At 38.0% G+C, this 27,993-nt stretch overlaps 1 protein-coding gene and 1 non-coding gene across 2 annotated transcripts; both read left to right on the top strand.

Annotated features, from left to right (window-relative positions):
- The first annotated feature begins 8,787 nt into the window (after positions 1-8,787).
- SPRYD7 (SPRY domain containing 7) lies at positions 8,788-24,168 on the top strand. The gene is made up of 5 exons (XM_029936803.1): positions 8,788-8,967; positions 9,539-9,655; positions 11,976-12,142; positions 17,713-17,815; positions 22,310-24,168. The coding sequence occupies exons 1-5, from the start codon at positions 8,862-8,864 to the stop codon at positions 22,405-22,407; spliced, it is 591 nt and encodes a 196-aa protein (XP_029792663.1). The 5' UTR covers positions 8,788-8,861; the 3' UTR covers positions 22,408-24,168.
- Positions 15,505-15,697, top strand: LOC115290865. The gene has a single exon (XR_003908262.1). It is a non-coding gene; the product is annotated as a U2 spliceosomal RNA (small nuclear RNA).
- Positions 24,169-27,993: the final 3,825 nt, after the last annotated feature.

Here is a 27,993-nt window from a genome sequence, read left to right as displayed (position 1 = left end):
AAGGAAAGGTATTAAGCAGGCTGTGTTGTAGCCTATGAACAAGTAATATCTTGTATCATGTATCTTGAATGTATCATAGATAAGCTGCTATATAACGATTGCCACTTCAGATGGCTGTGAAATTAGGTGATTAACTAGTTGTTACTTAACCTTCTAATTAAGTATAAGTCTAATTACATGAAACAGAAGTTGGTGTTTTGATTTTTTACTTTGCTTTTCTGTTTGGAGTGTCATTGCAACTACTGTATTGTAAATGATGGAAAATAATTGCATATATTAAAAAAAATAAATTGTGTTATATTAAAAAAATATTCTGGTGAGTTACAATGCATTTGCCAAAATAATTTGTTAAAAGAGATAAATAGATTCCTGATCACAAATGGGGTATTTGATCTTTGAAACACTTAAAAGGGGGAATCTTTGTTATTGCAAAAATTACAAACATATGGTAGGTGAGGTGAAATTACCTTAATGGTAAACAACCCGCATAATAATAAACTTCCTTGGGAGCAAACCACAGGAGCTGTGCACTCTTGATTGGGTGGAAAAGGTACTACAGAGAGAAACATCAATCTGTGTTTTTAAAAAATTTGTACGTTTCATAAAAATCTGATTTAATTATCAATTATCAATTGTGAATTATACACGATGAATAAAGAAGTGTATTTTTATTTGTTGAGAGTACACATGTCTACGTAATGTAAGTTTTTGTGTTGTTTTCTTCTTGCATAATTATAAAAAGCATATCAACCATGCATGGAATAGATTATCAAGGTAACAATCAGCCTTCTTTATGATTTTAAAGTACCTCTGTACAGTTATTAACACTCATTCTAAATTCTCTCTCACAAATGTAAAGAATAGGTAAATATTTTTATTTGACAACAAAAGGAGAATTTCTGGGGTGTTCTCCCTGCTGGAATTATTTGAATTTTCATAAATAAAATGTGAAACTTCAAAAAATAAATAAATAAATAAAATAAACAGAGAGAGAGATGTAAAGATTTTCAGGCCAAAGAGTAATTTAATCAGTCTAATTACACAAGCTTCTAGATCCACCCAACATGTTTATACCTACTTTCTTGCAAAGAGCTTTTCACTTACAGCATTACTTAGTTATTTAGTTGAAATGGGACTCAGTGTAGTTACTGCAAAAGCAACAAAACCAACTGCAAACACATGACAGAGAAGATTATAGAATCATATTAATAGACTCAAAGCTAATATTATATAATTAGTTGCAATACTAAGTGCATGGATTTTATTAAATTTATTAATAAGATTGTTTGAAAAATATCTTCTACTATTGCCATCATATATATATTAACTTAATATATATTTAATTTTTAGCATCATGATAAGAACATTACTTATTGAAATTATTTATTTACTTAGGGTTATTCCTGGACTGTTTACTCCTAATCTAACACTGTCCTGAGAAAAGTACCATACAACTTCCTTTTAGCCTTTTATTCTAGTTACTGTTCTCTATCCAGACGCTATTCTCTGATACTATCAAAGATTCTGATCACCAAGATATCGTTAATCACAAAGAACTGAGTGTACGCCTCTTTATTTAGTAGTAAGGGCATTATATTGATTTTCTGAAATTACCTATATAGATGCATTATATTATTTGTGAGTTATATTTCAGGAGAGTAAAGAGGACAAAGTATTCGTTGTGTAAAAAGGAAGCATGGAGTCTGATGAGGATGAGAATCAATGGTTAAAGGAAGAGTTCCTGGTGAGGCAAAGATCAAAACCAGGATGCCGCACCAGGGAATAAATGAGGAGAGATAGGGTAGGAAAGATGAAGACTGATAAAATGTAGGTCCAGCTGAATGATCCATGAGGGAATGTAGTTTTGCTTCTAGTCCAGTCAATACAAAAACTCCCAGTAATCTTTATGACCATGTTTAAAATACGTACACAGGTATTTAAAAGATCTTGGTATCTCTTTTCTGACTACTCATATTAATTAAGATTAAGCCAATCATTACTATTCTTTGTAGCCAAACAAAGAAAGTCTTATGTAATTTTCAGTAAGGCTGCCAAGACAATTCCATGAGGGAAAGAATGGCCCTTTTTAAAAAAATTTTTTTTAATTTTTGTTTATGTTTGAGAGAGGGAGAAAGAGTGCAAGCAGGGGAGGGGCAGAGAGAGAGAGGGAGACAAAGGACTCAAGGTGGGCTCTGGGGTGACAGCAGAGAACCTGATGTGGGGTTTGAACCCACAAACTGGGAGATCATGACCTGAGCTGAAGTTGGACACAGACTGAGCCACCCAGGCGTCCCAAGTACGGCCTTTTAACAGGTGATGCAGTGACATTTGGATGTCTGCACAAAGAAAATGAATACCTACTTGACATCATACAGAAAAATTAACTTAGAATGTCTCAAGGACCTAAAGTAGGAGCTGAAATTATACAACTCTTAGAAAAAAACGTAGAAGTAAATCTTTCTGGCCTTGGATTAGACAATGGTTTCATAAATATAACACCCAAGCACAGTGACGAAAGAAAAGCTGGATAAATTGGGCTTCATCAAATCAATTTCTGTGCTTCAAAAGATACCATGAAGAATATGAAAAGACAACCTACAGAGAGGGAGAAATTATTTGCAAGTTGTATAATCTGGTAAGGGACTTTTACCCAGGTCATATAAAAATTTATGTAACTCAAGAACAAAAAGACAAATAAACAAAAAGACAAATAAAAATGAATAGAATTACTCCAAAGAAGATATACAATGCACAAAAAGACACATGAAAAGAAGCTCAATATCTCTGCTTATTAAGGAAATGCAAATCGAAACTACAGTGAGGGGTGCCTGTGTGGCTCATTTGGTTGAGCAGCTGACTTCAGCTCATGGTTCCTGAGTTCAAGCCCTGCAGAGCATGAGAGGGGGAGGGGCAGAGAGACAGGGAGACACAGAACCAGAAGCAGGCTCCAGGCTCTGAGCTCTCAGCACACAGCCCAACACGGGGCTCGAACCCACGAACATGAGATCGTGACCTGAACCGAAGTCGGAGGCTTAACCGACTGAGCCACCCAGGCATCCCTATATAAAAAATGTAAAGCATTTGGTTAAAAGTTTGGAATAGCCGAAGAAGAGGGGGGAAAAAAGTATTTTATTTATGCTCAATTCTTAGTAGCTCCATTTTCCTACACTGAAGCACTCTTAGCAAACATAACCTTGGAGTCAACTCACACTATTGGTATTTCAAACTCTTTTCTTTCACAGTGAATTTTTTAAAGTAGTTTTCAAATATTCCAGAGTTCTGTAAACTTTACCAACAATTTTAAGTAGTCTCACATTCTCTGTGACTCAGCTTACAAGATCTGCAAAGGTTAGTGGCCTAGGAGTTATGCCCCAAACTGAAACGAACCCTACCCAGGATCACATCTACATTCATAGACACACATGTCTTAGTGGATGGAAGTAAAACACGCCTTTCTCAATATAAATATCGGGGTTCTGACAATACCTGCATTTGTAATATTCATGCGAAGGACCACTATTGAGCAAATAGGTTTGGAGGTATTGTAACTATAGGTAAAACCTTATGAAAAACTTAAATTTTTCTACACTTACAAAAATTAAACCATGGACACTATGTGACATCGTATATTTCTTAAACTAGTAATGTTAGGTACATTTTAACTAAGAATTCATTTCCCTTCCTTGTTATAAGAAACATCTTAGGACCTTTCTCGCAATAATGAGATACTTATAATTGTGTTCTTTTGCAGATATTACATTCAACAAAATGTATTTTTTTTCCTCTGTCTGATCCTCCTGCAAATGTCCAGTAGCTTTTGGTTTCATAATTTGGAGATGGTGACTTCTTGTTCCCCAGCCCTACTTTAGTCCCAAGACACAGAATCACTTGGATGTTTGAGATGCTTTGAGAAACATTTATTTGAAGTATTTGATCCAGCCAACTAAGTGTTTTTGCAACCGCCTTTCCATAATATCAGTTATGTAGCCTTATCTTTGGCCTTAGAAACTTCGCACAAAACACTTACCAGCTCCTTGAAGACGAGGGACAGGTCTAGGTACCCTCCGCACTGCTAGACAAGGGGTGTAGAGCCCAGGACTAACTTTACTTGTCCTCATCCTTCCTTAATTTCTCTGGGAATGCAAAACCTACCTCGGTAGTGCCCTTTGCTTTGCTTCCTTTTTTTATTTTTCTTTATCCTCAATATCGCTTTCTCCTAATTACTGCAGCAATTGTACCTAGAATCTAAATCAGTAAGGAAAGGTTTGCTTAAGTCCACAAGGATCCTTGCACTTTGAGTAAGAGAAGCTAAGGTGGGGAGAAATCACAGAACTTCCCTCAGGTTATGACAGCCTGCTCTCCGCTAGAAGGGAAGCAGGTAGAGGCACAGTTCTTCCAGGTTGAAAGTTCCTGGAAAATCATGTTTTTTTAAAATAAATGTTTATTTATTTATTTTGAGAGAGAGAGTGGGGGAGGGGCAGAGAGAGAGAAGGAGAGAGAATCCCAAGCAGGCTCCACACCATCAGCACAGAGCCCAACAGGGGGCTCAATCCCACAAACCGTGCAATCATGACCTGAGCCAAAATCAAGAGTTGGACGCTTAACTGACTGAGCCACCCTGGTGCCTTCGCAAATCACATTTTTTATTCCCTGAGATCTTATTTACAGAGCACTTGGATTCTTTTTCTTCGTTTTCAGGACTAAGAATTGTTCTGCTTTATCTTCTGTTATTCTCCTTTTTCTATACCTCTGTCCAATTCCTTTATTTTGCCCCATGTTCTCTTTCCTTCCTGGTGCCAGAACTCTGTATTTTCCAAGTATCCAACATGTTTTAACTGTTTTAGCAATTGAAAGTACTAAATATCCCTTTCATTGGACATTTAGAGATACCCTATGAAGGACCCCCTTCCTAAATGTTCAAATGTGTTGCTAACAAAGTGGAGCTGTTGCAGGAGAAGGTTCTTGATGTTTATCTTTCTCATTTATTTTGGGTTGTTGAATAGAAGTAAGATACTTTATACTTCAGCAAACCCAAATTAAATGAGTGCAGTTAATGTCGGCTGAATTTAAATGTCAGCTTCTGAGGTAAGGGAAGAGATGTAAACAAAAATTAGGAATTTATTCTTAAATGAAGCACTCGAGGGAGGCAGTTTGCATAGTGGTGAAGAACTAAGACCCTGTAGCCAGACTGACTGAGTTTGAGTGCAGCTTTATCCCTGGCTGCCTGTGTGACTGTGGGCACCTTTCTTTTCTTTTCTTTGCCTCAGCTTCCTCATGTGTAAAGTGGAGGATACTTTTACCTCATGGAGTTGTTACAAGGATTAAATTAGTTTATAAAAAGCATTTATTATTGCCTGGTAACAGTAAGCACAACATAAATATTAGTTACTATGACTCAAAATTACAGTAATGAATAGATCAAGGCTCCAGAAATATTTTTAGTTTTTTGAAGTATGACTTTTTCATCAGGTTTCTGATTTTTGAAAGATCACAAATGTAGTCTGGTTTACCCCAAGAAAAAAGTTTGGCTTAATAACTGATTAATGAGTTTTTTAAAAAGAAAACATTTTGTGTGACCCAGTGTAAAGTTCACTAACAGGAGATGTCTGGTTGGCATAAAAACCATTAAAGAAAATCCTGAGCATGATGTTAAACTCAACTCGGAAACACATGCTTTACATTATTGTCCTATCAGTTCTCAAGTTCCTGGCATATGTCATTGAAGTAGACTTTTTTTTTTTTTTCAAGTAGTCATTCTCTCTTATTGCTTTTGACTTAGATAAACGACCTCCTAACTAACTATTGGGAAACTTTTTGTAGGCTTTATTTGTGATTGTTATTTAAAGTGATAGCTGTGAAAGACTGTCAAAATATCTTTAGCATTGTGCTTTTCAAAAAGAAAGGATAATTCCTTTGAAAATAATAATGAAAGGATCATCAAATCCCAGATAGAAGAAGGATCAGGTCTGTGAGCTCATGGATGGCATTCATCTGCCACGGCAGCGAAGTCTGTGTTAGCTGCTAACTGGGTTTGCTTGCTTCATACCGCTGAGTGTACTTGAGTTGCTACACCGGGCGCCAAGTGCGCTGGGCAGCGGCCCAGCAGATGACTCTTCCAGCCAGGAAAGACTGTGGCAATTCTGGTTCTACAGTCATGGCCAATTCATGCCATCTACTAGTCTGGCTTTTCACTAAAGATGTGAGTAACTTGAATGGCAGAAATATTTGTTTTTTTTTAATTTTTTTAATGTTTTATTTATTTTTGATACAGAGAGAGACAGAGCATGAGAGGGGAAGGGGCAGAGAGAGGAGACATAGAACCGGAAGCAGGCTCCAGGCTCTGAGCTAGCCGTCAGCACAGAGCCTGACGCAGGGCTCGAACCCACGAACGTGAGATCTGACTTGAGCCGAAGTCGGAGGCTTAACCGACTGAGCCACCCAGGCGCCCCCAGAAATATTTGTTAAATATTTAATACAAGTACTGCTTTTAATAATATTAACGAGGGGCGCCTGGATGGCTCAGTCGGTTAAGCGTCCAACTTCAGCTCAGGTCACGATCTCCCGGAGTTGGAGCTCTGCATCGAGCTCTATGCTAACAGCTCAGAACCTGGAACGTGCTTCGGGTTCTGTGTCTCCATCTCTCTCTGCCCCTCCTCAGCTCATGTTGAGTCTCTCTGTCTCTCTCAAAAAATAAATAATCAAAAAATTAATATTAATGATCATTAAAATGTTTTAATAAATACTAATAAGATTTCTGGGTAAATATTTTACCTAATAACAACAGCCATTTTATGTTACTATCTATACATGAGCCATAGCAGCTTATAGCCAATGTGGAGTTTAAGGAAGCATACAAAAATAAAGTGTACACCTGAATTTTTCAATTGAAAGCACATTTAAAAGAATTTCAACATTTATTACAAGAGTTAGATCTTCAGAACTTGAGTGGCAACATGACCTGGTGAAGCAAACACAGGCTTAGGAGTTGGACTGACGGACTTTGAACCCTACCTTTTTTATTTCCTAATCATCTGAGGCTACACCAGTTTTTTAATCCCTCTAACCCTATTTCTTCATCTATAGAGTGGGGACAATATCCACCTAGAAAACTTTCAAGAATTTAACTAGATACATATATGAAAGAGTGCCTATGTCAGGGAATGACAGGAAAGTTTTCTCTCTGGAACATTCAACTTCCCCTGCCAATGGAAAGAGAACCAAGCCCTAATTAAACTCTCAAAATAATGATCAAGGTTTTTGGTCAAAGAAAAATTTCATGTGTAAGAAAGTACTCTGTAGGCAGTGAGAGAGTCTATCCTCAGTCACTTTAATAATCACCTTACTTATTAATTCTATGGTTAACTAAATCTCAAAGTATAGAATTTGGAGGTTTTCCCAATTGTAATGATAACATCATTTGTATAGACTGCAAAGAGACCCAAGACCCAGAAAAAATTCTCTTATTCTTTGCGGGTGGGTGGGTGGGACCTCCATTAAGGATATTTGCACTCAGGTGACTAAAAAGCTACCTATAGGAAACCATTACATATGAAGTGGGCATCTTGCATCTGCTTCCCAGGGCCTGTACTTGGTGAAGCCTCCAGGTTGGAAACCAATTTGGGAATAAAGGTTTGAGCTAAGTTAATGCTAAGTGGTCACTGAAGACCATCTCCAGGCACCAATTTGTATTTAACAATTTTTAAAAATAAAGCTTATTATTTATTTTGAGAGAGCGTGCCTGCACACATGCATGAGTGGGAGAGGGGCAAAGAGAGAGGAGGAGAGAGAATCCAAAGCAGGCTCTGCACTGTCAGCATGGAGCCCCATACGGGGCTTGAACCCACAAACCATGAGATCATGACCTGAACCAAAGTCAAGAGTAGGATGCTTAACCCACTGAACCACCCAGGCCAGATGAAGTAAGCAGGCAAGGAGATGACAGCTGAGCACCCTGAGGGCCTCCTACTTGGAAGCAGAATGGGGCAGGCTGCAGGAACCGAGGATTCCCTTGCGGGACCAGACACCCTCGCTGCCTCAGGAGTTCCCTTCACGCTCCTTGAAACCCCTTAGCTGAGGCCGGTCAAGCGGTACCTCCCAGAGGTATTCTCCCCGGATGGCCTTCCGGGGCGCCCCAACCGCTGGCATCAGGAGCCACGGGATGCATATCTCTGCACCTAAAATGCATCAGGGCTGACTTAGAGCCCCGGGTGCACATCCACGGTGAAGTCACTAACAGCCATTACTTCCGAGGCCTGTCTGTCTATTTAGAATTTGAATAAATTCTTCAGAAATCTGCCACGTTAGGGGGCGGAGGTTCTCGGTGTAAAGTTCTCTCAGCCCTGGGCTCGCGGTAAGGGGCCGGGGGTGTGTGGAAAACTTTGGGGCTCCCACTCCCCAGTCTTACTTTATTCTGTCAGTTCATCCCTAAAGGTAATGTCAAAGTTGGTGGGGGGAAGAGTTTTTAAAACGCAGCATCTGCGGTTGCAGACCCTGCGGAGAAGGCGAGCATTGCTCAACGTTAAGAACCCAAACTTAAAACCCCGCAAGGGGAAAAACAACGTCGTGCGCATGCGCCCGCCGTCCTCCCCCGCCCCTCACATCACGCCCTCTGCCCCTGCTCCGCCTCCAGCCCCGCCCCCCTCGTCACCGCCCCTCCCAAGAGCCGATCCTCAGCATCTTCTGCGCAGGCACGCTTCACCTCTGCCTGCACTGCGCCCTCCCGGCGTGGGGCGTCGCTGTATTGGTCTCGACGCTCGGGCAGGGGCGGGAGGCGGAACGGAGGCGTGGGGGGCGGTGTCACCGCGGGCTTGGGGCTGTGGGAGGCCGGCGGCGGCGGTGGCGGAGTCGGTGGTCCTGGCGAGATGGCCGCTTCGGTGTTCTGCTGCCTGCGATGCTGCAGGGACGGCGGGACGGGACACATCCCTCTGAAGGAGATGCCGGCGGTGCAGCTGGATACGCAACACATGGGTAAGGGCCCTGCCTTCCTCAGACCCAACGGCCCACCCCTGGGACAGTGCGGGGTCGCCAGGACCACACGCCCCCAACACTCCGCCCTGCCCCTCCGGGCGCAGCCCTCTACTCCTCATTCTCAGTTGCTGCCCTCGACCCAATTTCGTTTCGCGGCGGACTCCACCTTGGCCCTGTTCTGTGTTCAAGGCTAAGAGCCCGGTCTGCCCCCGTCATCGGGAGGTGCTTGTGTGCACCTACCCGTTTTCACGGGCATCTGGGAGCTGCCGCCTCCCGAGACTCGTCAGCCGTCCCCAGGCGAGGGGAGCGCCTCTGGTGCTCCTCCCACAGAGTTACTACTAAATTGCCCAAACAGGGTTTGTAGCCGCAAGTGAATATTAAATATAAACATTCTCGGGGGGGCGGGGAAAGGGGGAAGTAAAAATCGTTTTGAATTTATCAGCATTTCTAAATTTCAAAGTAAATATGGCATCGCTATTTTTTGACTTAGAGTTAAAAGTGAAAGAAATTAACCTTGATGGTTGGATAAGAAAATTAAAAACTTCACACTGTGTCTGCATTTTTTATTTAGGAACAGATGTTGTCATTGTAAAAAACGGAAGAAGAATATGTGGAACAGGAGGTTGTTTAGCCAGTGCCCCTTTACATCAGAACAAAAGCTACTTTGAATTCAAAATCCAGTCCACAGGTTAGTATAATGGTTCTTTACTGTTAAACGTCCTAATTGTAAATAATTAAGAGGAGTTCTCAGTAGAGGGAAAAGATGAATGAGGCAATAAAAAAGCACGAAACTTATTTGGAAGGCCTTTTTCCCACCTCTTGGGTGATTCTGGTTAAAGTATCCTTTAGGTTCAGTTTTCTGATCTATAAAATGGGAATACAGGAACTGCCCTTCCTGCTTCATACCAGTGAGAGTGTTTTAAGGACAGGACACAGCAGAGAAGCGGTAGGCACTAGCATTATTAATGGGTACTAAATGCATCATTTCCTTTGGTCAAGCATATAAGGTGTAGACTCTTGTTATTTTATCTTAGCATAAAATCAATCCTATCCTTTTTTTTCCCCTCTTAATTCCTGTTAAGATGCCCAAATTCATTGTCTTCTGAAGCAATCGACAAATTTAGAATTCTGAGAGAAGGCTAATGTGTATACTTCTCATTAAAAACTTACAGAGTTTCTTGAATCGTACAACAGTTCTGCTTGAATATTCTAATAGTGATTAGATAACTTGTAGCTGTATTGAATAGAGGGAAATATGCTTTTTAAAGCTTTATTGTAAAAAAATGTCTAGTGAAATACAGCGTGATTAACATAAGTATAGATGTAGACTAAGAAGAGTAGAGGGGAGTAAATCATACTTTTACTTGACAGGCTTGAATGATGTAAAACATCCTTCTGGAACTTGTTTTCTAAATTAGTTCAAAATACTGATTTTCCTAAGTATGTGAAATAAATATGAATCTGTCCTCCACTTCATTCTTTTATAAAATATCTCTCCAAGATATCTCTGGCAACTAAAATCTGCTCAAGTAAAACATACCTTTTCTCAAGAAAAGCAAATATTTTCCAGATCCTTGAATCCAGTACAGATTTTTACGCGGATTTTCTGTAAAGGGTGACATCCATGGAGTAAATACATTGTTGGGGTTCGCACATTGATGTCAATGAAAGCCTGAGGCAGGATGCCAGAATGTATGACAGCAAGCACAGTTCTTTAAGGATAAGAGAGCCTATAACCCTGTCTAGAACTGTTGTCCCAAGAAATTAATGTTATTACCTTCTGCCACTCTTAAAATTGTCCCACTCTGGAGAGTAAATTATATAGGCAGATTATTTAGGAAGCCCAGACAGTGATATCCAGACATGCAACTTTTTAATAGTCTTGCTCAATTCAGAAAAATGAATGGATTGGCAACATGACCTTGAAACCTTCTTCCATTTATAGATTTTCTCCTAATCTATAAAATGTATAGATTTTATCATTTTGATAAAAACTGACAGGGAAACAGTTTGAGACAAAATCCAGAGCTCTAGGTATTCTATTTGGCTGGTTAAGAGGAGAGCTGCTTGCTTTAAAATCAGCTTAGACCAAAAGATTTTAAGCCCACTGACTTGAGGTACGGGTAAGAAAATGATTTTACACTTCATCCTTAATTTTCTCCTCTCCCTGATATTGACCAGGTCCTATATTATTTGTCACATATTATAGATGCCAAAACGAAAAACTAATTTCCCACTTCTCCAAGGTAGTACTTGACTGGAACCCTAGGCCATTTCAATTCAGCATGTAGCTTTTTAAAAATGTCTTTTAGGGGCGCCTGGGTGACTCAGTCAGTTAAGTGTCCACCTACGGCTCAGGTCATGATCTCATGATCTGTGGGTTTGAGCCCCACGTCAGGCTCTGTGCTGACAGCTCAGAGCCTGGAGCCTGCTTCCGATTCTGAGTCTCCCTCTCTTTCTCTGAATCTCCCCTGCTCACACTCTCTCTCTCCCTCTGTCTCTCTCTCTCAAAAATAAATAAAACATTAAAAAAATTTTTTTAATGTCTTTTAGAGAGTAGTGATAATAGTTAACATCTGAAAATACTCTGTGCTTCACTTAACCAATTGTGGGGGGAAATACTTAACACTGTTAAAAGTGCTTTCCTTGATTACCTTGCTATCTCTTTTAATAACTTTTTGAAGTAAGTAGTGTTAGAATCCCAAGTTCACGGGTGAAGAAGCAGAGAGGTTAAATAACTTGCCCCAGATGGTACAGCTAAGCCAAGGTTTAACCTACGCCTTAAAGCTTCAGGGCCCACTCTTGTCTCCTAGGCTACTCCATCTGCAAGGGTATAGGGTAGTTTGCAAACTACTTTTAAAAGATTTGTTTAAAAAATTAATAAAAAATAGTTTAGTGTTAGCATGCCACTTTTTTTTTTAAAACAACATACACTCTCTTAAAAACAACCCCTTCTTTCCTATTTGTATTCTCCAGATTTTGGGGGCATTTAAACTATTGTTTTTTAGGAATATGGGGGATTGGCGTTGCGACTCAGAAAGTTAACTTGAATCAGATTCCTCTTGGCCGCGATGTGCACAGTCTGGTGATGAGGAGTGATGGAGCTCTGTACCACAACAGCGAGGAGAAAAACCGGCTGCCGGCAAACAGCCTCCCGCAGGAGGGAGACGTGGTGGTGAGTTTGCTTGTGGAGTTGTTCCCACTGTAAATTAGTAAACCTGAACTGCTTTTAGTGCATATAGTCGTGCTTGGGAGTTTCTAGTGTGAATTCTGAAGCACTGGGATTGGATCTAATGAGGTGGTGCAGGTTCCAGAGAGAGCACTTAGTCAGGATGCTGCTGGCTACCCTAGCTGCTCTTTTTGGGCTGCCACTGGCCAAACAAATTAGTGGGAGCCCTTACTTCCATTCAGGAGAATTAATGACAGGTTGGCTCTAACCAGCATTTTCTGCTTCTCTCACATCAGAGAAATCTTGGGCCATAATATTAAAAGTTTGGTTACCTTCATATTAGAAAATATCAGGGAGGCATCTGAGTGGCTCAGTAGGTTAATCATCCAGCTCTTGGTTGGAATCAATTTCTTCCAAACTCTTGTTAATGTTGATCTTTTGGCTGCTTCCCATGAATCATGAATGTTCTGAAGGGCATGTAGAATGGTGAATCCATTTCAGAAGGTTTTTGGTTTACTTTCTCAAATTTTCCAGAGCAGTCACTCTCTATGGTAGCTCTAGCCTTATTGAATATATTTCTTAAGTAACAAGCCTTGAAATTACTCCTTCACCCATGGACTACAGAATGGATGCTGTGTGAGCAGGCATGAAAACCGCATTAATCTCAGGTACATTGTCAGTGAGCAGTGATATTTTGATAGGAGTCTTGTTCTGAGCCGTAAGTCTCAGCTGTAGGCTTAAAATATTCAGTAAACCATGTTGTAAACAGATGTGCTGTTATCCAGATGTGCTATTGTTTCAGCTGTAGAGCACACAGAGTAGATTTAGCATAATTCTTAAGGGCCCTAGGATTTTTGGAATCGTCAGTGAGCATTGGCTTCAGCTTAAGTCACCAGCTGCATTAGCCCCCAACAGGAGAGTCAGCCTGTCCTTTGAAGCTTTGAAGCAGGAATTGACTTCTCTCTAGCTATGAAAGCCCTAAATGGCATCTTCTTGCAGTAGAAGGCTGTTTCTACACTGAAAATCTGCTGTTTGGCATAGCCACCTTCACTAATTTTAACTGGGTCTTTTGAACAACTTGCTGCAGCTTCTGTGTCAACACTTGCTGTTTCACCTTGCACTTAAAAAAATTTTTTTTTAATATTTTTTATTTATTTTTGAGAGACAGAGACAGTGCGAGCAGGGGAGGGTCAGAGAGAGAGAGGGAGACACAGAATCTGAAGCAGGCCCCAGGCTCTGAGCTAGCAGTCAGCACAGAGCCTGACGTGGGGCTCGAACCTCTGAACCGTTGAGATCATGCCCTGAACTGAAGCCAGATGCTTAACTGACTGAGCCACCCAGGCGCCCCACCTTGCACTTTTATGTGATAGAAATGGCCTCTTTCCTTAAACCTCATAAACCAACTTATGCTAGCTTTACACTTTTCTTCTGTCATTTCCCCAGCTCTCTCTGCCTTCATAGAATTGAAGACAGTAGGGCCTTGCTCTGTTAAGGGAATATTGTGGCTGATTTGATCTTCTAAGCAGGCCACCAAAATTCTCCCTATCAGCAATAAGGTATTTTACTTTCTTATCACTTATTTATTCACTGGAGTAGCACTTTTACTTTTCTTCAGGAACTTTTCCTTTGCATTCACAATATGGCAGATTGGTGTAAAAGACTTAGCTTCTGGCCACTCCTGGCTCTCTACATGAGCTCAATCATTTCTGAGTTTTGATTTAAAGTGAGAGACATGGGACTTGCTTTCACTTGAACACTTAGGAGCCACTGTGAGGTTATTAATTCGCCCAGTTTCAATATTGTGTCTCAGGAAATAAGGAGAACAGAGGAGAAGGAGAGAGACACAGAACAGCCAGTCAGTGGAGCAGTTAAAACCCACACATTTATCAGTCGAGTTTATGGTCTTACATGGGAGTGGTTCGTGACACCCTAAAACCATTGCAATGACAACATCCAAGATCAGTGAACGAAGATCACTGTAACAAGTATAATAACGAAAAAGTTTGAAACATTACAAGAATTACCAAAACGTGACCCAGACTTGAAGTGCGCAAACACTAATGGAAAAATAGCACTGATAGATTTGCCTGACATGCGGTTGACACAAACCTTCAATTTGCAAAAAAAAAACAAAAAACAAAACAGTGGTATCTGCAAAGTGCAATAAATAAAGTGTGTCTGTATTTAATTTGTTATGGACTTTTCTTAAAGAATTAATAGCATTTTATTAGGAGTATTGGTCCACATTAAACTCAGTTATATTTAATTTCTTCACTTTGAGAACTCTTCAAAGAACTGGACTCAAAATCCTAAGGTTTGATTGTAGAAAAGTGTTTTTGGAAAGCAGGAAATAGAAAGAGATTGTTAAGACTTCTCTATTTTTGTTCCCAACTAGATACATTTAAGTCATTACCAGAACCACCCTCTTAAAAATGTGATCAAAGATCCCTCTTTGTCTTTCCCAGTTATTTCTTTTTACATGCTGTTATTGAAGAACCTTATGCCCAGAGTTCAGGTGTTTACTATTGATTAAGGACAGAGTCCTAGGATCTCTTACAGCAAAGGGGCTTTTCTACAGAGAACATTAAGTTTGTGGCTCTGGTACCAAATTGAAAAGAATCTATACATAATGAAGGAAAGTTTCTAATATGACACAGGGTAAATCCAGGGTATTGAATTAAAGAAGTCTGTAGTATTTTGGTGAGAATGAAAACAAATGTGAAAATTAAGATTTTTAACTGAGGTCTGATCTTTCTTCTGCAATTTAAAAAGAATAAGGAACACTTAGTTTTTAAATAGGTAAATTATTGAAAGTGTTTTAGGAGTCAAAAGGCATAAACCATTTTTAAAATCCGTTTTTCCCTGTTCATCTTTTTGAACAGTTGGTTTTGTATTTGTAGATCATTGCCAGATGTCCATAATACGAAACACTCTTACTCAGATATTTCTTGAAGGAGACTCTTGAAGTCAGGTTGATGCTATCAACCTGTTTACACTAAGATGAAATTCAAACATAAGCAAAGATAATCAGTAACAAATGTTTTTTTTTGTTGTTGATGTATTCAACTACCGTGTGCTCTTCTTGCTTTCCTATCTCATTTATTGAGATGACTGATACCACAAATTGACAGATTTAAGAATGTCATTTTTAGTTTATCAGCATTATTAAACTAGACTTTGAGTTTTTATACCAATTCTGATAAAAGGAAGACGTAAAAAAGGTGAAATATATGGAGAGTCAAGAAGAGTAAAACATCACCCCACCATATTACCTTTTTCTTCCTAGTTCAAACATTTGAGAACAAATTTCACCAAATTGCTGACAGTGGCATAGAAAAAGTAGAAATGATTTTAAGACAGGAAAAACAATTGCTTCTTGGTCTTTTGGCCAAGACCAAGTGTAGTATCTGCTCTTATCAGTTCAGTGTAAGACAGGAAAAACATTCTCATATGTGTAGAACGTCCATCATATAACCATTCTCTGAGGAGAAATCAAGAAAAATAAGCTTTCAACATCTGACCAAATGATTATATTAATACAATAATCTTATAGTACCCATAGGGACACCTACAGCACTAGAAAACATACCTGGCTTAAATTTTATTTTTTTCCTTCCATATATAGTTTTAAAAAGTGCAAATCATATTCTAAAATTGCATTTTTCAGTTTAACTTTAGAGAAGTTTTATAGCCATTTTATGTAATAATAATAACAATACTAATAATAGCAAACACTTTTCTCTAAAATTTATTATAGGCCTGGCACCCTTTTAAATGCCTGGTAGGGATTAAGTTGTTTAATCCTCATAATGACTCTATAAAATAGATAGCATTATTATCACCATTTTACAGATAAGGGGAAGTTAAGTAACTTCTTGTATGGAGGGATCCCAGGATTATTAAACAGGCAGCTTAGTATCAGAGTCTGTTCACTGAACATGCAGTTATTGATAAATGCATAGAACACATCAGGCTTTTGGTATTATTATGGTAGAATCACACCTCGTTTCTAGATCATATAAAAGGACAGATTAAGTTAGAAATATTTGGAACAAAACCCTGCTAGTGGGAGTTGGGGTTCTCCTATCGTTTCTCACTTCTCTCTTTGGATGAGATCCTGCCATTATGCTGCAGGTTTGGGTTCACAACGTGCTTGCTGGCCATCGGTGCTGCCACCAGGTGGTGAAGGGTGCCCGGGTGACAGACCCCTGCCTGAACTGCCTGGGGTCCCGTAAGCCAGTCCTCGAAAGAGAGGACACATTGTTTTTATGTAATTTTGTTTTTGTTTTTGAATGAAAAAAGGCCTCTTCATTACAAAAACCAATCCCAGCTATCATTTAGCTTTATTATTTTATTTAAATACATAAACTGAAATGAAACAAAAAAGTTTGCTCTCAATATTTTCTAACTGGTAATAAATTATTATTTAACCCTGGCTTTGCTAAGATTTGAGGAGAATCTTTTATAGCACTTAACACACTGACTCATCTCGACCTTGGTTGTTTTAACTGGAAAGAGAACTTAAGACTAGATCATCTGACGGATCTTTCTTCGCTTCTAAAAGTTTTTAAGTTGATGTGATATATCTATAGTCAGAATTCCTTGGAGTGGCTGCTGGTTGATCTGATGATGATTTCTCTACTGAAAAAATTGTCTACTTAATTCTTCAAAGAAAATCTTTCTGTCATCAGGGAGTAACTATTACAAAGTTTTAAAGAGAGGTAGTATGGCGTGGCAGGGTGAGTATTCTGAGGCCATACTGCATGGGTTTAAATCCCAGCTCTGCCACCTCCTGGCTCTATAAGCTTATGTAAATTATTTAACCTTTTTGTGCTTTAGCTACTTCATCTGTAAAATGGGGATAATACCCATCTTGTTATGAGGATCAAATGATTAAATAGGAATACTTAGAATAGTGCTTGGTACATTATACAGGCTTTCTAAGTGTTTTCCAGCATTTTAATGTATTAATTAATACTAATTAGTGTTCATTGTGACTTTTGCACCATCAATAATATATATATATGTACAGAGTGATCTATTCTGTACCTATTCTATCAGGTAAACAGATATGGAAACGTATTTCTTTTCAGAAATAAGTTATATGAAGACACTTCTTTACAAATTGAGAAGAGTGACAGGTGGTAAGCCCTAATGCTAAAAACCTCATTGTTTTTCCCCTTAAGATCAATTCTATAGAGAGCGAGCAGTGTTTTCTTTATGAGTTTTAAAGGTGTCTCTGTACATGGTGGATAGTACTTATATCATCTTAATATTCAGAATATAAAATTAAGATTATCTGAATATATAATAACTACGACTCAAACTGTTCTCATTTGTTTTACCTCTACTGTGAATTCTAGGAACTTTACTTGACTTTGCCCCCACATAATCACCACTAAATTTTTTTTTAGCACAATTCAAGTAGAACTCTATCAAATTGTAAACCCTTAATGAAAGCTACTGTGACACCTTATTTAGTTTTTCCCATGCTTCCCAGTAGTGCTTTTTGACTCTTTAGACTTTTATTGGAACATGTATATTTTTACTTTTTAAATATTTTCTTTCCTTCTTAGGGTATTACATATGACCATGTAGAATTAAATGTATATTTGAATGGAAAAAATATGCATTGTCCGGCATCAGGTATACGAGGGACAGTGTATCCAGTTGTTTATGGTAAGCTAAAATATTTCTAAGTATTATTGTATATGGTAACTTTTACTTGATATTTTCATTAACTTAATAACTGTCATTCAAAAATCTGGACAAGTTGGGGTGCCTGCGTTGCTCATTCGATTGAGTGTCCAACTCTTGATTTCAGCTCAGGTCATGATCTCACTGTTTGTGAGTTCAAGCCCCATATCGGGCTCCATGCTGACCGTGTAGAGTGTGCTTGTGATTCTCTCTCTCTACTGCTTTCTCTGCCCATCTCCTGCACTCTCTCTTAAAATAAACAAATAAATAAAATATCTAGACAAGCTAATAAGGACCTTTTTTATGAGATATAGTGAGTAGGATATTACAATTCCACTTTGCAGGACTAAGGAAGTTTTATTCCCTATGTATTAAAAAGCTACCAGAAACATTGATTATAATTTAATATACAATAACTACATTCCCTTTTTAAATCATGTATTCATAAATTCTAGAAAGTTCCAGAAAGCTTTACTGAATTTACGAATCTCTTTCTGCCAGTTATTGGGGAGATTTAGGTTACCAGGAAATGTAATTGTAAAGAATATTTTGGAACTATAGATGGGAAGTTTATGTAGATTGACCATTAGTTACCTTTATAAAATTATCTAAATGTTAAAACTCTTTTGAGACAAAATTGTGACTTCGAATATTTTCATATTGCTATGTATATACTGTAATTTCTGTACAAGTATAACGCTTCAAGAATTGGGTTACTTAAGAGATGACCCTTTACCATGTAAATACTTTAATTTTTATTACAGAAAATTTCAAACATGTATAGAAGTAAAGAGAATAATATCATGAACCTTCATGTACCCATCACCCAGCTTTAAACAATTACCAGCTTGGAGCCAGCAAGGTTTCACCTACCCCCTAATGCTGATACTCCTCCTGTTTTCCACCTTCCTTCCTTGGATAATTGTGAACTAAATATCAGATGTTCTATCATTTTATTCATAAATATTTCATTTGTGTCTCTAAAAAGTAAGGTGTCGGGGCGCCTGGGTGGCTCAGTCGGTTGAGCCTCCGGCTTCGGCTCGGGTCAGATCTCACGTTTGTGGGTTCGAGCCCCGTGTCAGGCTCTGTGCTGACAGCTAGCTCAGAGCCTGGAGCCTGCTTCCGGTTCTGTGTCTCCTTCTCTCTCTGCCCCTCCCCCTCTCATGCTTTGTCTCTCTCTGTATCAAAAATAAATAAGACATTAAAAAAAATCTTTTTAAAAGTAAGGTGTCTCTCTTTATAAAAAAATAACAAACATAAGTACAGTACCTTTATCACTATTCTGCTTTATTTTTTATGTTCCCAACTTTAAGTCAATAAGGTATGTTTTTTCTGTGTATGGTTTTAGTAGATCTTAAAGTATTTTCTCATTGAATTACTTTAATTTTTTATATCTGAGCCATAATAAAAACTAATTACTAATATTTGTAGTAATTTACTAGAAAGGTAACAGTCTTAGTGATGACAGACTGGGATGTCAGAAAAGTATTCAAATAACAAATATAAATATTTAATAGGATAATAAGAGCCAAAGGATAATTGTTTTTAATGTTTATTTATTTTTGAGAGAGAGAGCATGAATTCAGGACGGGCCGAGAGAGAGGGAGACACAGAATCCTAAGCAGGCCCCAGGCTCTGAGCCATCAGCACAGAGCCTGACACAGGGCTCGAACCCATGGACCAACTGTGAGACCATGACCTGAGCCGAAGTTGGTTGCTCAACTGACTGAGCCCCCCAGGTGCCCCATATGCTTTACTTCTTAGTTAAGGTTTTCATTAGTTTTCTTTTCTCCTGAAAATTACTTTCCAGTGATTTCACCTTCTCTGTCTTTGCATGTAAAAATATATTTTTAAATTTGATTTCAGTTAGTTTCCTTGCCGTATTGTGTAAGCCTAAAAGCATTTCCTTTATTTACTTAAATAAATGGAAATATAGTTTAATATTCTAAAAAATTGAGTCGAAAAATGAAATAAAGATCAGCAGAATGACTGAGTTACACAAATGTGTTTAGCAAATAAAATTTTTATTCCAAATTATTTCTTTGATTCAGCATAATTTTTAATGTAATAAACTTATAGATAGTAAATAACATATATTTCATAAATTGACATTAGTAAATTGGTCAAATTAAGCCAAGTATTTTAATAGTCTGGTACTATCACAGATAAAAATAAAACTTCAGAGGCACCTGGCTGGCTCATTTGGTAGAGCATCCAACTCTTGACCTCAGGGTTGTGAGTTTGAGCCCCATGTTGGGTGTAGGGATTACTTAAAAATAAATAAATAAAAATAAAACTTAAATTCTTTTACCCTTTGTCCCTCTATCCCATCTCTAATGCTAGATCCATCCAGTCATTCATTTTGTCAGCTCTTAACACTCAACCTATGGAAAGAGAAAACCATGTAACACTAAGAAAGAGTGTCATTACAAAGTTATGACTTCCAGGGGCACCTGGGTGGCTCAGTTGGTTAGGTGTCCAACTTCAGCTCAGGTCATGATCTTGAAGTTTGACTTTGAGCCCCACATTGGGTTCTGTGCTGACATCTCAGAGCCTGCTTCAGATTCTGTGTCTGCCTCTCTCCTGCTTGTGCTCTTTTTCTCTGTCTCTCAAAAATAAATAATAAGCATTAAAAAACAAACAAAAACAAAGTTATGACTTCCAGCCTAAGCCCTCAACGTTTTTGACAATTCTTTTATATGCTGCACATTCCGCATGCTTCTTGAATTCTCCCCAGATTGACCTTACCTTCTACTTTGTAAAGAATGAGGCTATTCATGGTGCACTCCACCTTCCCACCTTTACCCTCCTGAAGCTCTGCTGGATCAGATCCAATCTTGTCATCGTTCTGTCCCATCTTAGATGAAGTGATATCCTTCATGTTAAAAAAACAAAAACACACAAACAAAACAGTGTATAGTCTAGGTTTCAAATGCTCCAACTCTGGGACTTCACTTTGTCAGTTATCTCAGTTATATCTCCTGTCAGGAATTCTGAGTCATCCTTACACAAAACACCCTTCCGAAATTCATATCCCTCATTCGCCCTGTGTTTACTCTTCTTACATGGCTTCGTTTCTAACAACCTGCACCACTGACTGTACCATTCAGTTGTTCTTCAGCCCTGACTGTCTTTACCACCACTTCTCTGACACCGCCCTTGTTTAAATCTCTGGTGGCTTCATGAATGTCAAATCCACTACTTAACTTTTTCCTGCATTTATTATGAAATACAAATCATTTAGCAATGTACAGTAATCATATTTATGTAGTTTAACAAGTAGCTATGAAGTCAACACTCATTTTTACCACAGTCAACATCGTGAACATATTCATCACCCCTAAAAGTTTCCTTCTGTTCCTTTATAATCCTTCCTGCTCACCTTTCCCCAGCCCAGCCCCAACCAAGCAATGCCCTGATCTGCTTTCTGTCAACTACAGATTATCTGAATCATAAGTTTGTATTATTCTTTTTTCCCTCTGGCTTATCTCACTCAGCGTAATTATTTTGAGATTCATCCACATGGTAGCATTTATCAATAATTCATCCATTTTTATTGCCAAGTAGTGTATATAGTTCATTGTGTGTTTATATCACAATTTGTTTTTCCCTTCTCCTGTTAATGGATATTTAGGTTGTTTCCAGTTTGGGGCCATTACAAATAAAGTTGCTGCGATCAACATTCATATACAAGTCTTTGTGTGGATGTATATACATTAATTTCTCTTTGGTAAATGCTGATAAAAGCATGTAGAAGGGCTCCTGGGGGGCTGAGTCAGTTAAGCACCCGACTCCTGATTTCTGTTCAGGTCATGGTCTCATGGTTCGTGAGACGAAGCCTCATGTTGGGCTCTGCACTGACAGCATGGATCCTACTGGGGATTTTTCTCTCTCCCTCTTTCCTTGCCCCTCCCTGATTTACCCTCTTTTTCTCTCTCAAAATAAATAAATAAATATTTTTTTTAAAAGTAGAAGCTGAGTAAGGACTGCAGTCTAATTAACAGTACTGTACTGATGTCAGTTTTCTGGTTTTGATACCATACTGTAGTTATGTAGCCTATTAGCATTAGAGGAAGCTGGATGAAGGGTACATAGAACTCTATTATTTTTGTAACTTTTTTGAATCTATAATTATCTCAAAATAAAACAATTTTTAAAAATAATACATCTTAACGTATAAAATTATTAAGAAAATGTAGGTAGGCAAATAAGGAAAAAAATTAAAAGTAATCTTATTCACACTAATAATTAGTAATATTTTGACACATATCCTTTCAGTGTTTTGGATAGATTTGGTTTTTCATTGTGGTTACTTTTGTCCAACAGGGTTATGTTTTGTAATGTGGACAACAGATGTATTTATTCTTTTTGCCTGTTAATACTATGATATTATAAAGACAGTTTATTGTATAATTGTGTATTCTTTCTAATTAAGATGTTAGCTTCTAATTTCTTTCTTTCTTTTTCTGTCTCTAGTTGATGACAGTGCAATTTTGGATTGCCAGTTCAGTGAATTTTATCATACTCCTCCGCCTGGTTTTGAAAAAATATTATTTGAACAGCAGATCTTCTGAATGTATTCATTTTTGAAACTTGTGTTTCTGCACTTTTAAAAGTGTTTACCATTTAATAAAGCTTTACCTGACCTGTAGATGAAAATATATTCTTAAAAATATGCTTGTTAATGTTGTTTAAGGAACCAGTGTATTCAAGATACCATCTGGAAGTTGTGACTTAAAATACTTCTGCTTTGTGAGATGAAATCTGCATTTTGGACAGTTTATTTAATTCTTATTTAAATAAATATTACTGTGGGTTTAAGTAAGTGTTAAGTGGAAATATGTATATAGATATTTAAAAGGGAATCTTTCTTACATAAAGTATTTGTTTCTATAATAGAGATGTAGATAGAGTTGGGTGAGTCTTTCTCATTCTGAAATTTCGACCTCATTAACTTTTAAGTATGCACTCTAATAATTTTGTGTCTCAGTGTTCTTTTTTATATAGACCATAACAAAGTGACAGAAAATATATTATTGGGAACTTCTTTTTTTGGTGATTTATTTACTGTAGACTGTTCCACTTTTCTTAAACTTTAAATTGCTTGTCTTGTTTGTATGTCATTGCTTTTGATTTGCTTTGTGGAAGGAGATAAATGTTTCAGTGACTGTCAGAGCGTGTTGTTGAAGACCGTCATGCTGTGTTGCTTCAGTACCAGAGTGAGTAGTGGCTGGTTGGTGACATGGTAGACACCGGCAGTCATTTAGAATAGTATGATGCTTTAAACTTAAATGTAAATGAGATTATTCTTTTAAGGCCTTTTATTTAAATATATGTTTTCCTGTAAGGAATAATAAAATAATAGTAATTGAGGAACATTTAGTACTATATTAAATACATGTTCTTCCTGTTTTGTTAAGTGTACGTTAAATTCACTTTATCCTTGGTTATTTCAGAAGTTCAGAGATCGGTGAATCCTCTCCATGACCCTGAGCTTTTGCCACGTCTTCAATTAAGATTCCTTTAATGCTCTACTGGCCTGAATTAATCACTGCACACACTTGGTACAGTTTCCTTTTCTAAAGAGCATGCCAAAGATGTGTGCATTTCCCTCCTTTGTCAACAAGGAGCAGTACATTGAACTAGAAAAACATGGGCATTGGAATCAGAGATCTGAACTGTAATTTTGCCATCTAATCCCATTACCTCCTCAGCTTAGTTCCTTAGCTTCCCTGAGCTCAGGTTCCCCATTTATGAAAGGGATACTCATACTTGCTTGATAAGATTCTATAACTAAGTAAATAAGGTAATATGTGTAAAACACCTGAATCATCATAGGTAATAAATGTAGCTTCCTTGTTGACTCTTAAGAAGTGGTTTTCATAGTGTTCTCAGACTTCAGCACTGCCTGGGAACTTGCTAGAAATGCACATCTTCAGGCCCCACCCCAGACCTACTGAATCAGAAACTGCCAGGAATAGCACCTGGGAATCTGTGTTTGAACAAGCCTTTCAGGCAACTGAATGATTGCCTACTGTAAAGTTTGTTAACGATTTAAGGCTATTTTTGACCCATAGGCAAGAGAATCCTACAAAGTGTTTATTGTTTATCTGTTAGATAAAAATGTGACAGTATGCTTTGAAAACATAAATATACTTAAGTAAATTTATTTATATACAACCCAAATTTCCCTTTGAAGATACAGAATTGAACTAACTATATTATTTATGCATTTTTGTCTGACGTTCTGCCTTATCTTAATTTGTAAAAAAAAACATGCTTACTTTGGAAAGTGAATTAAAAGGACTACTGTTTGCTGTCTTTATTAATGTTAATGTTATCTACCTCTTATTTTTTTTAAGCCAACCTTTTTTTAATCATCATATTCTTTTCTCAAGACTATCTTTTCTGCCTCTAGTCATACGAACTAGGCACAGTACTAAAAATGATACATGGGTTACGTCCTCGGCAGCAGTTTGATGAAGTCTAGATGTGTGTGTGTGTTTTTAAATGTCTTATTTATTTTTGAGACAGAGACAGAGCATGAGTAGGGTAAGGACAGAGAGAGGGAGACAGAATCCAAAGCAGGCTCCAGGCTCTGAGCTGTCAGCACAGAGCCCGATGCAGGGCTCAAACCCACGGACTGTGAGATCATGACCTGAGCTGAAGTCAGACGCCCAACTGACTGAGCTACCCAGGTGCCCCTAGATGTGTGTTTTTAATCCGTAGGTATCTAAGTCCCCTCTAGGAAAATTACCTCCCTAAACCTATAACCTCAGTCTAATCTTGAGAAAAACATCAAATTCCAGTAGAGGGGCATCCTACAAAATACTTGAGTGGTACTCCTCCAGACTGTCAAGGTCATAAAAGACAAAGTTGGAGAAACTGTCAGACCCAAGGGGAGCCGAGCCCAAGGGGAGGTAGCAAGTAAATGTAGTATGGGATCCAGGAATAGAAAAAGACATCAGGTAAAACTCTAAGGAAATATGAGTAATCCATGGACTTTAATAATAAAGTATCGATATTCATTTATTAATTGTAACAAATGTATCATGTAAGATGTTTATAACAGGAGAGATGGGATATATGGAAACTCTGTACCACCTTCTCAATTTTACTGTAAATCTAAACTAATCTAAAAATAGTCTTTAAAAAGTACATTGAGCTAAGAGAAATTCAAAAATAAAGCCTTTCATGAAGCCATCATGAAGAATATTAGTGCAGTATAAACCAGTAGCTTAAATACTTAATAATAGCTAAATATAGACATAGATAGAACATAAAACACAAATACCTGCATTTGTTCCTGGCGGAAGAGACAGTACCCAATGTCTTTCTGTATACTGCAGAAATCCATTTGTACTAATGTAGTTTTCCATAGTCAGATTGAAAATCAATGATTTATTATTCATGTTACCTCAGTAATTTCAGTATTACAAAGGATTTGTAATGTTCGACATGTGAAACAATCTTTTGATCAGTTTTCATACTATAAATCAGAAAAAGCAAGTTTGGCTTTTAATTGCCTTTGGCTCGTTTGTTAAGATAATTTGAACATATTTTCAACTTGGATTACAGACTATTATAAATTAATTTCAGAATGGTAGAAAATATGGTTTGACTTAGGACTTTTCTAAATCATTAACAAAAACAGACATATGTACGATGTTGTTGCTCAGACCTTTAACCGTTTCTTTTTTTAATTAAAAAAAATTTTGTCTTATTTTGAGAGAGAAGACAAGAGAGTAAGCGGGGGGGAGGCACAAAGAGAGAGAGACACACAGAATCTGAAGCAGGCTTCAGGCTCTGAGCTGTCAGCACAGAGCCCAACACAGGGCTTGAACCCACGAACTGTGAGATCATGACCTGAGCTGAAAGTTGAAAGCTCAACCGACTGAGCCATCCAGGCGCCCCAACTGTGTATTTTCTAGCATAAGTCTAGATATGGACCAGCAAAAGCATAGCTGGAAATGCAAGAGAGATCTTGGACAAGTTTTGATAAAGTACATTAACTTCTTTTAGATAATGTAAAAATACTAGATATTGTGAGAAGAAATCTGCAATTAAAACAATCTAGAATGTTGCTGTACTCAGATACAACCAACTATAGAACTCATAAATGGAATATAATCAACTACCACTTACATTAATTTGCATTAATTACTCAACCTGGCAGAGTAATAGTGCTGGGAGCTAATTGGGCTGTTCGTGTGAATGAGTGGAAACAATAGTAGAATCAATTAACTATTGTTGTTCCATCTACTGAATAAGATTTGAGACTCCCTTTCAACTTGTTCTTTTAAAGTAACTGAGACAAAATTATTGAAATAGTGGATATAAATATAAAATAATGTTAAATATAGTTAGCAAGATAAATGAAATTCACACACTACCCATCTAAGAGTTCTCTAGAAATTTAAAGAAAACTGTCCCAGTATTGGCTGTAATGTGTCAGCTGTAGTTACATAAGAATCATTATAACATAGTATTCCAATAATTGTATCATCTGTGTGTGTTTCATAAGTACTTAAACAAGATAGTCCCTGCCCTCAAGGATCTCTGCTAATTGTAATTTCTAAGTATGGTGCTCTAGAATACCGAAGAGATATTGGTAAATGGGGGGGAAATGTTGTTACGTATTTCTGTGTATAAGAACCTGGGGTCTAGGAAAAAGTGTGAAGTAGTGTACACCAAAATATTGTATCTTGGACATAGGATTACAGGAAACTCTTTTATTGATAAATTTATCTGGTAAATCGTTAGTTGATGCCATGACAGGCACCAGATGTAAGCGTTCCGTGGATCTATACTGGGACTTGTCATTGCCACTATTACCTTCCAGACCCAGGAAAGTAATAATGGTAATGAACCCACAGGTGGACTAGGCAAGTTTTGGTAGACAGTACATTTTTAAAAGCACAGTGATAAACCAGTGAAGGCTACCAGGCATGAATATTCATCCATGAATGAATGATTATGGAAATGTTAGAACAAAATACTCAGTTCACTGGGCTATTGAAGCCACAGTGATTTGTGAAATGCTAATCATTATAAGAAGGAGACTAGGGATGCCTGGGTGGCTCAGTTGGTTAGGCGTCCGGCTTTGGCTCAGGTCATGATCTCATGGTTTGTGGGTTTGAGCCCCGCATCAGGCTCTGTGCTGACAGCTCAGAGCCTGGAACCTGCTTCCGATTCTGTGTCTCCCTCTCTCTCTGTGCCCCTCCCCACTCATGCTGTCTGTCTCTGTCTCAAAAATAAATAAAACATTTTTTTTATTTAAAAAAAAATAAAAAGGAGACTAGAAATAGGGCCAAAAAATTGTGTAGATTCATTTGTGTGATTCTCACAAATGTATTTCAGGAAAGGCAATCATAGGTGTGTGTCTGATACCTCATCATTCATCACTTGAAAAAAATGGGTAGATTGATTCTCTATTGCTCTGAAGGCCGAATTATTTGGAAGGTATCGGGAAGCAGTTTTCAGTTTAAGATGGGAAAGAACTCTTATTAGTTCGCCACTGAAATCACTGCCTTGCAAAGAAATGGACTTCTGGTCCCTGGAGTTGTTCTAACCCTTGTTTAAAATGTAGGTTTTTTACTGAGATATGGTGGGCCAACACAGCAGGGGACGACTGCCCTTGAAAAAGCTAATTTGAAAAACATTTAAAAAAGGAGGTACGCCTGGGTGGCTCAGTCCGTTGAGCGTCTGGCTTCGGCTCAGGTCATGATCTCAAGGTTCATGGGTTCAACCCCCACATCGGGCTCTGTGCTGACAGCTAGCTCAGAGCCTGGAGTCTGCTTCAGATTCAGTGTCTCCCTCTTTCTCTCTGACCCTCCCCTGCTTACACTGTCTCTCTCTGTCTCTCAAAAATAAATAAAAAACATTTAAAAAATATTAAGAATATAGGAAATAAGAGCATGTAATTAATACAGTCTGGTTTACATAGATCATAAATATGGTTCCTGCTTGGTTAGAGGCTGAACTAGATGTTTTCTAAAACTGATTTGAATTCATTCAGACTGTTGCCAAGTCTCCAAATAAGTTAAATTGAAGACAAAGAAATGGGAGATGTAAGCGTTCCGGGGATCTATACTGGGACTCGTCATATTAACTTTGTGTTAATTCTGCAAAGGGGAGATGATGTTAAGGTTTATTTGGGA

This window comes from Suricata suricatta, chromosome 4 (assembly GCF_006229205.1).
Source record: "Suricata suricatta isolate VVHF042 chromosome 4, meerkat_22Aug2017_6uvM2_HiC, whole genome shotgun sequence".
In the NCBI taxonomy this organism is placed as follows: Eukaryota; Metazoa; Chordata; class Mammalia; order Carnivora; family Herpestidae; genus Suricata; species Suricata suricatta.
This window is presented reverse-complemented; position numbering and strand designations above follow the sequence as displayed.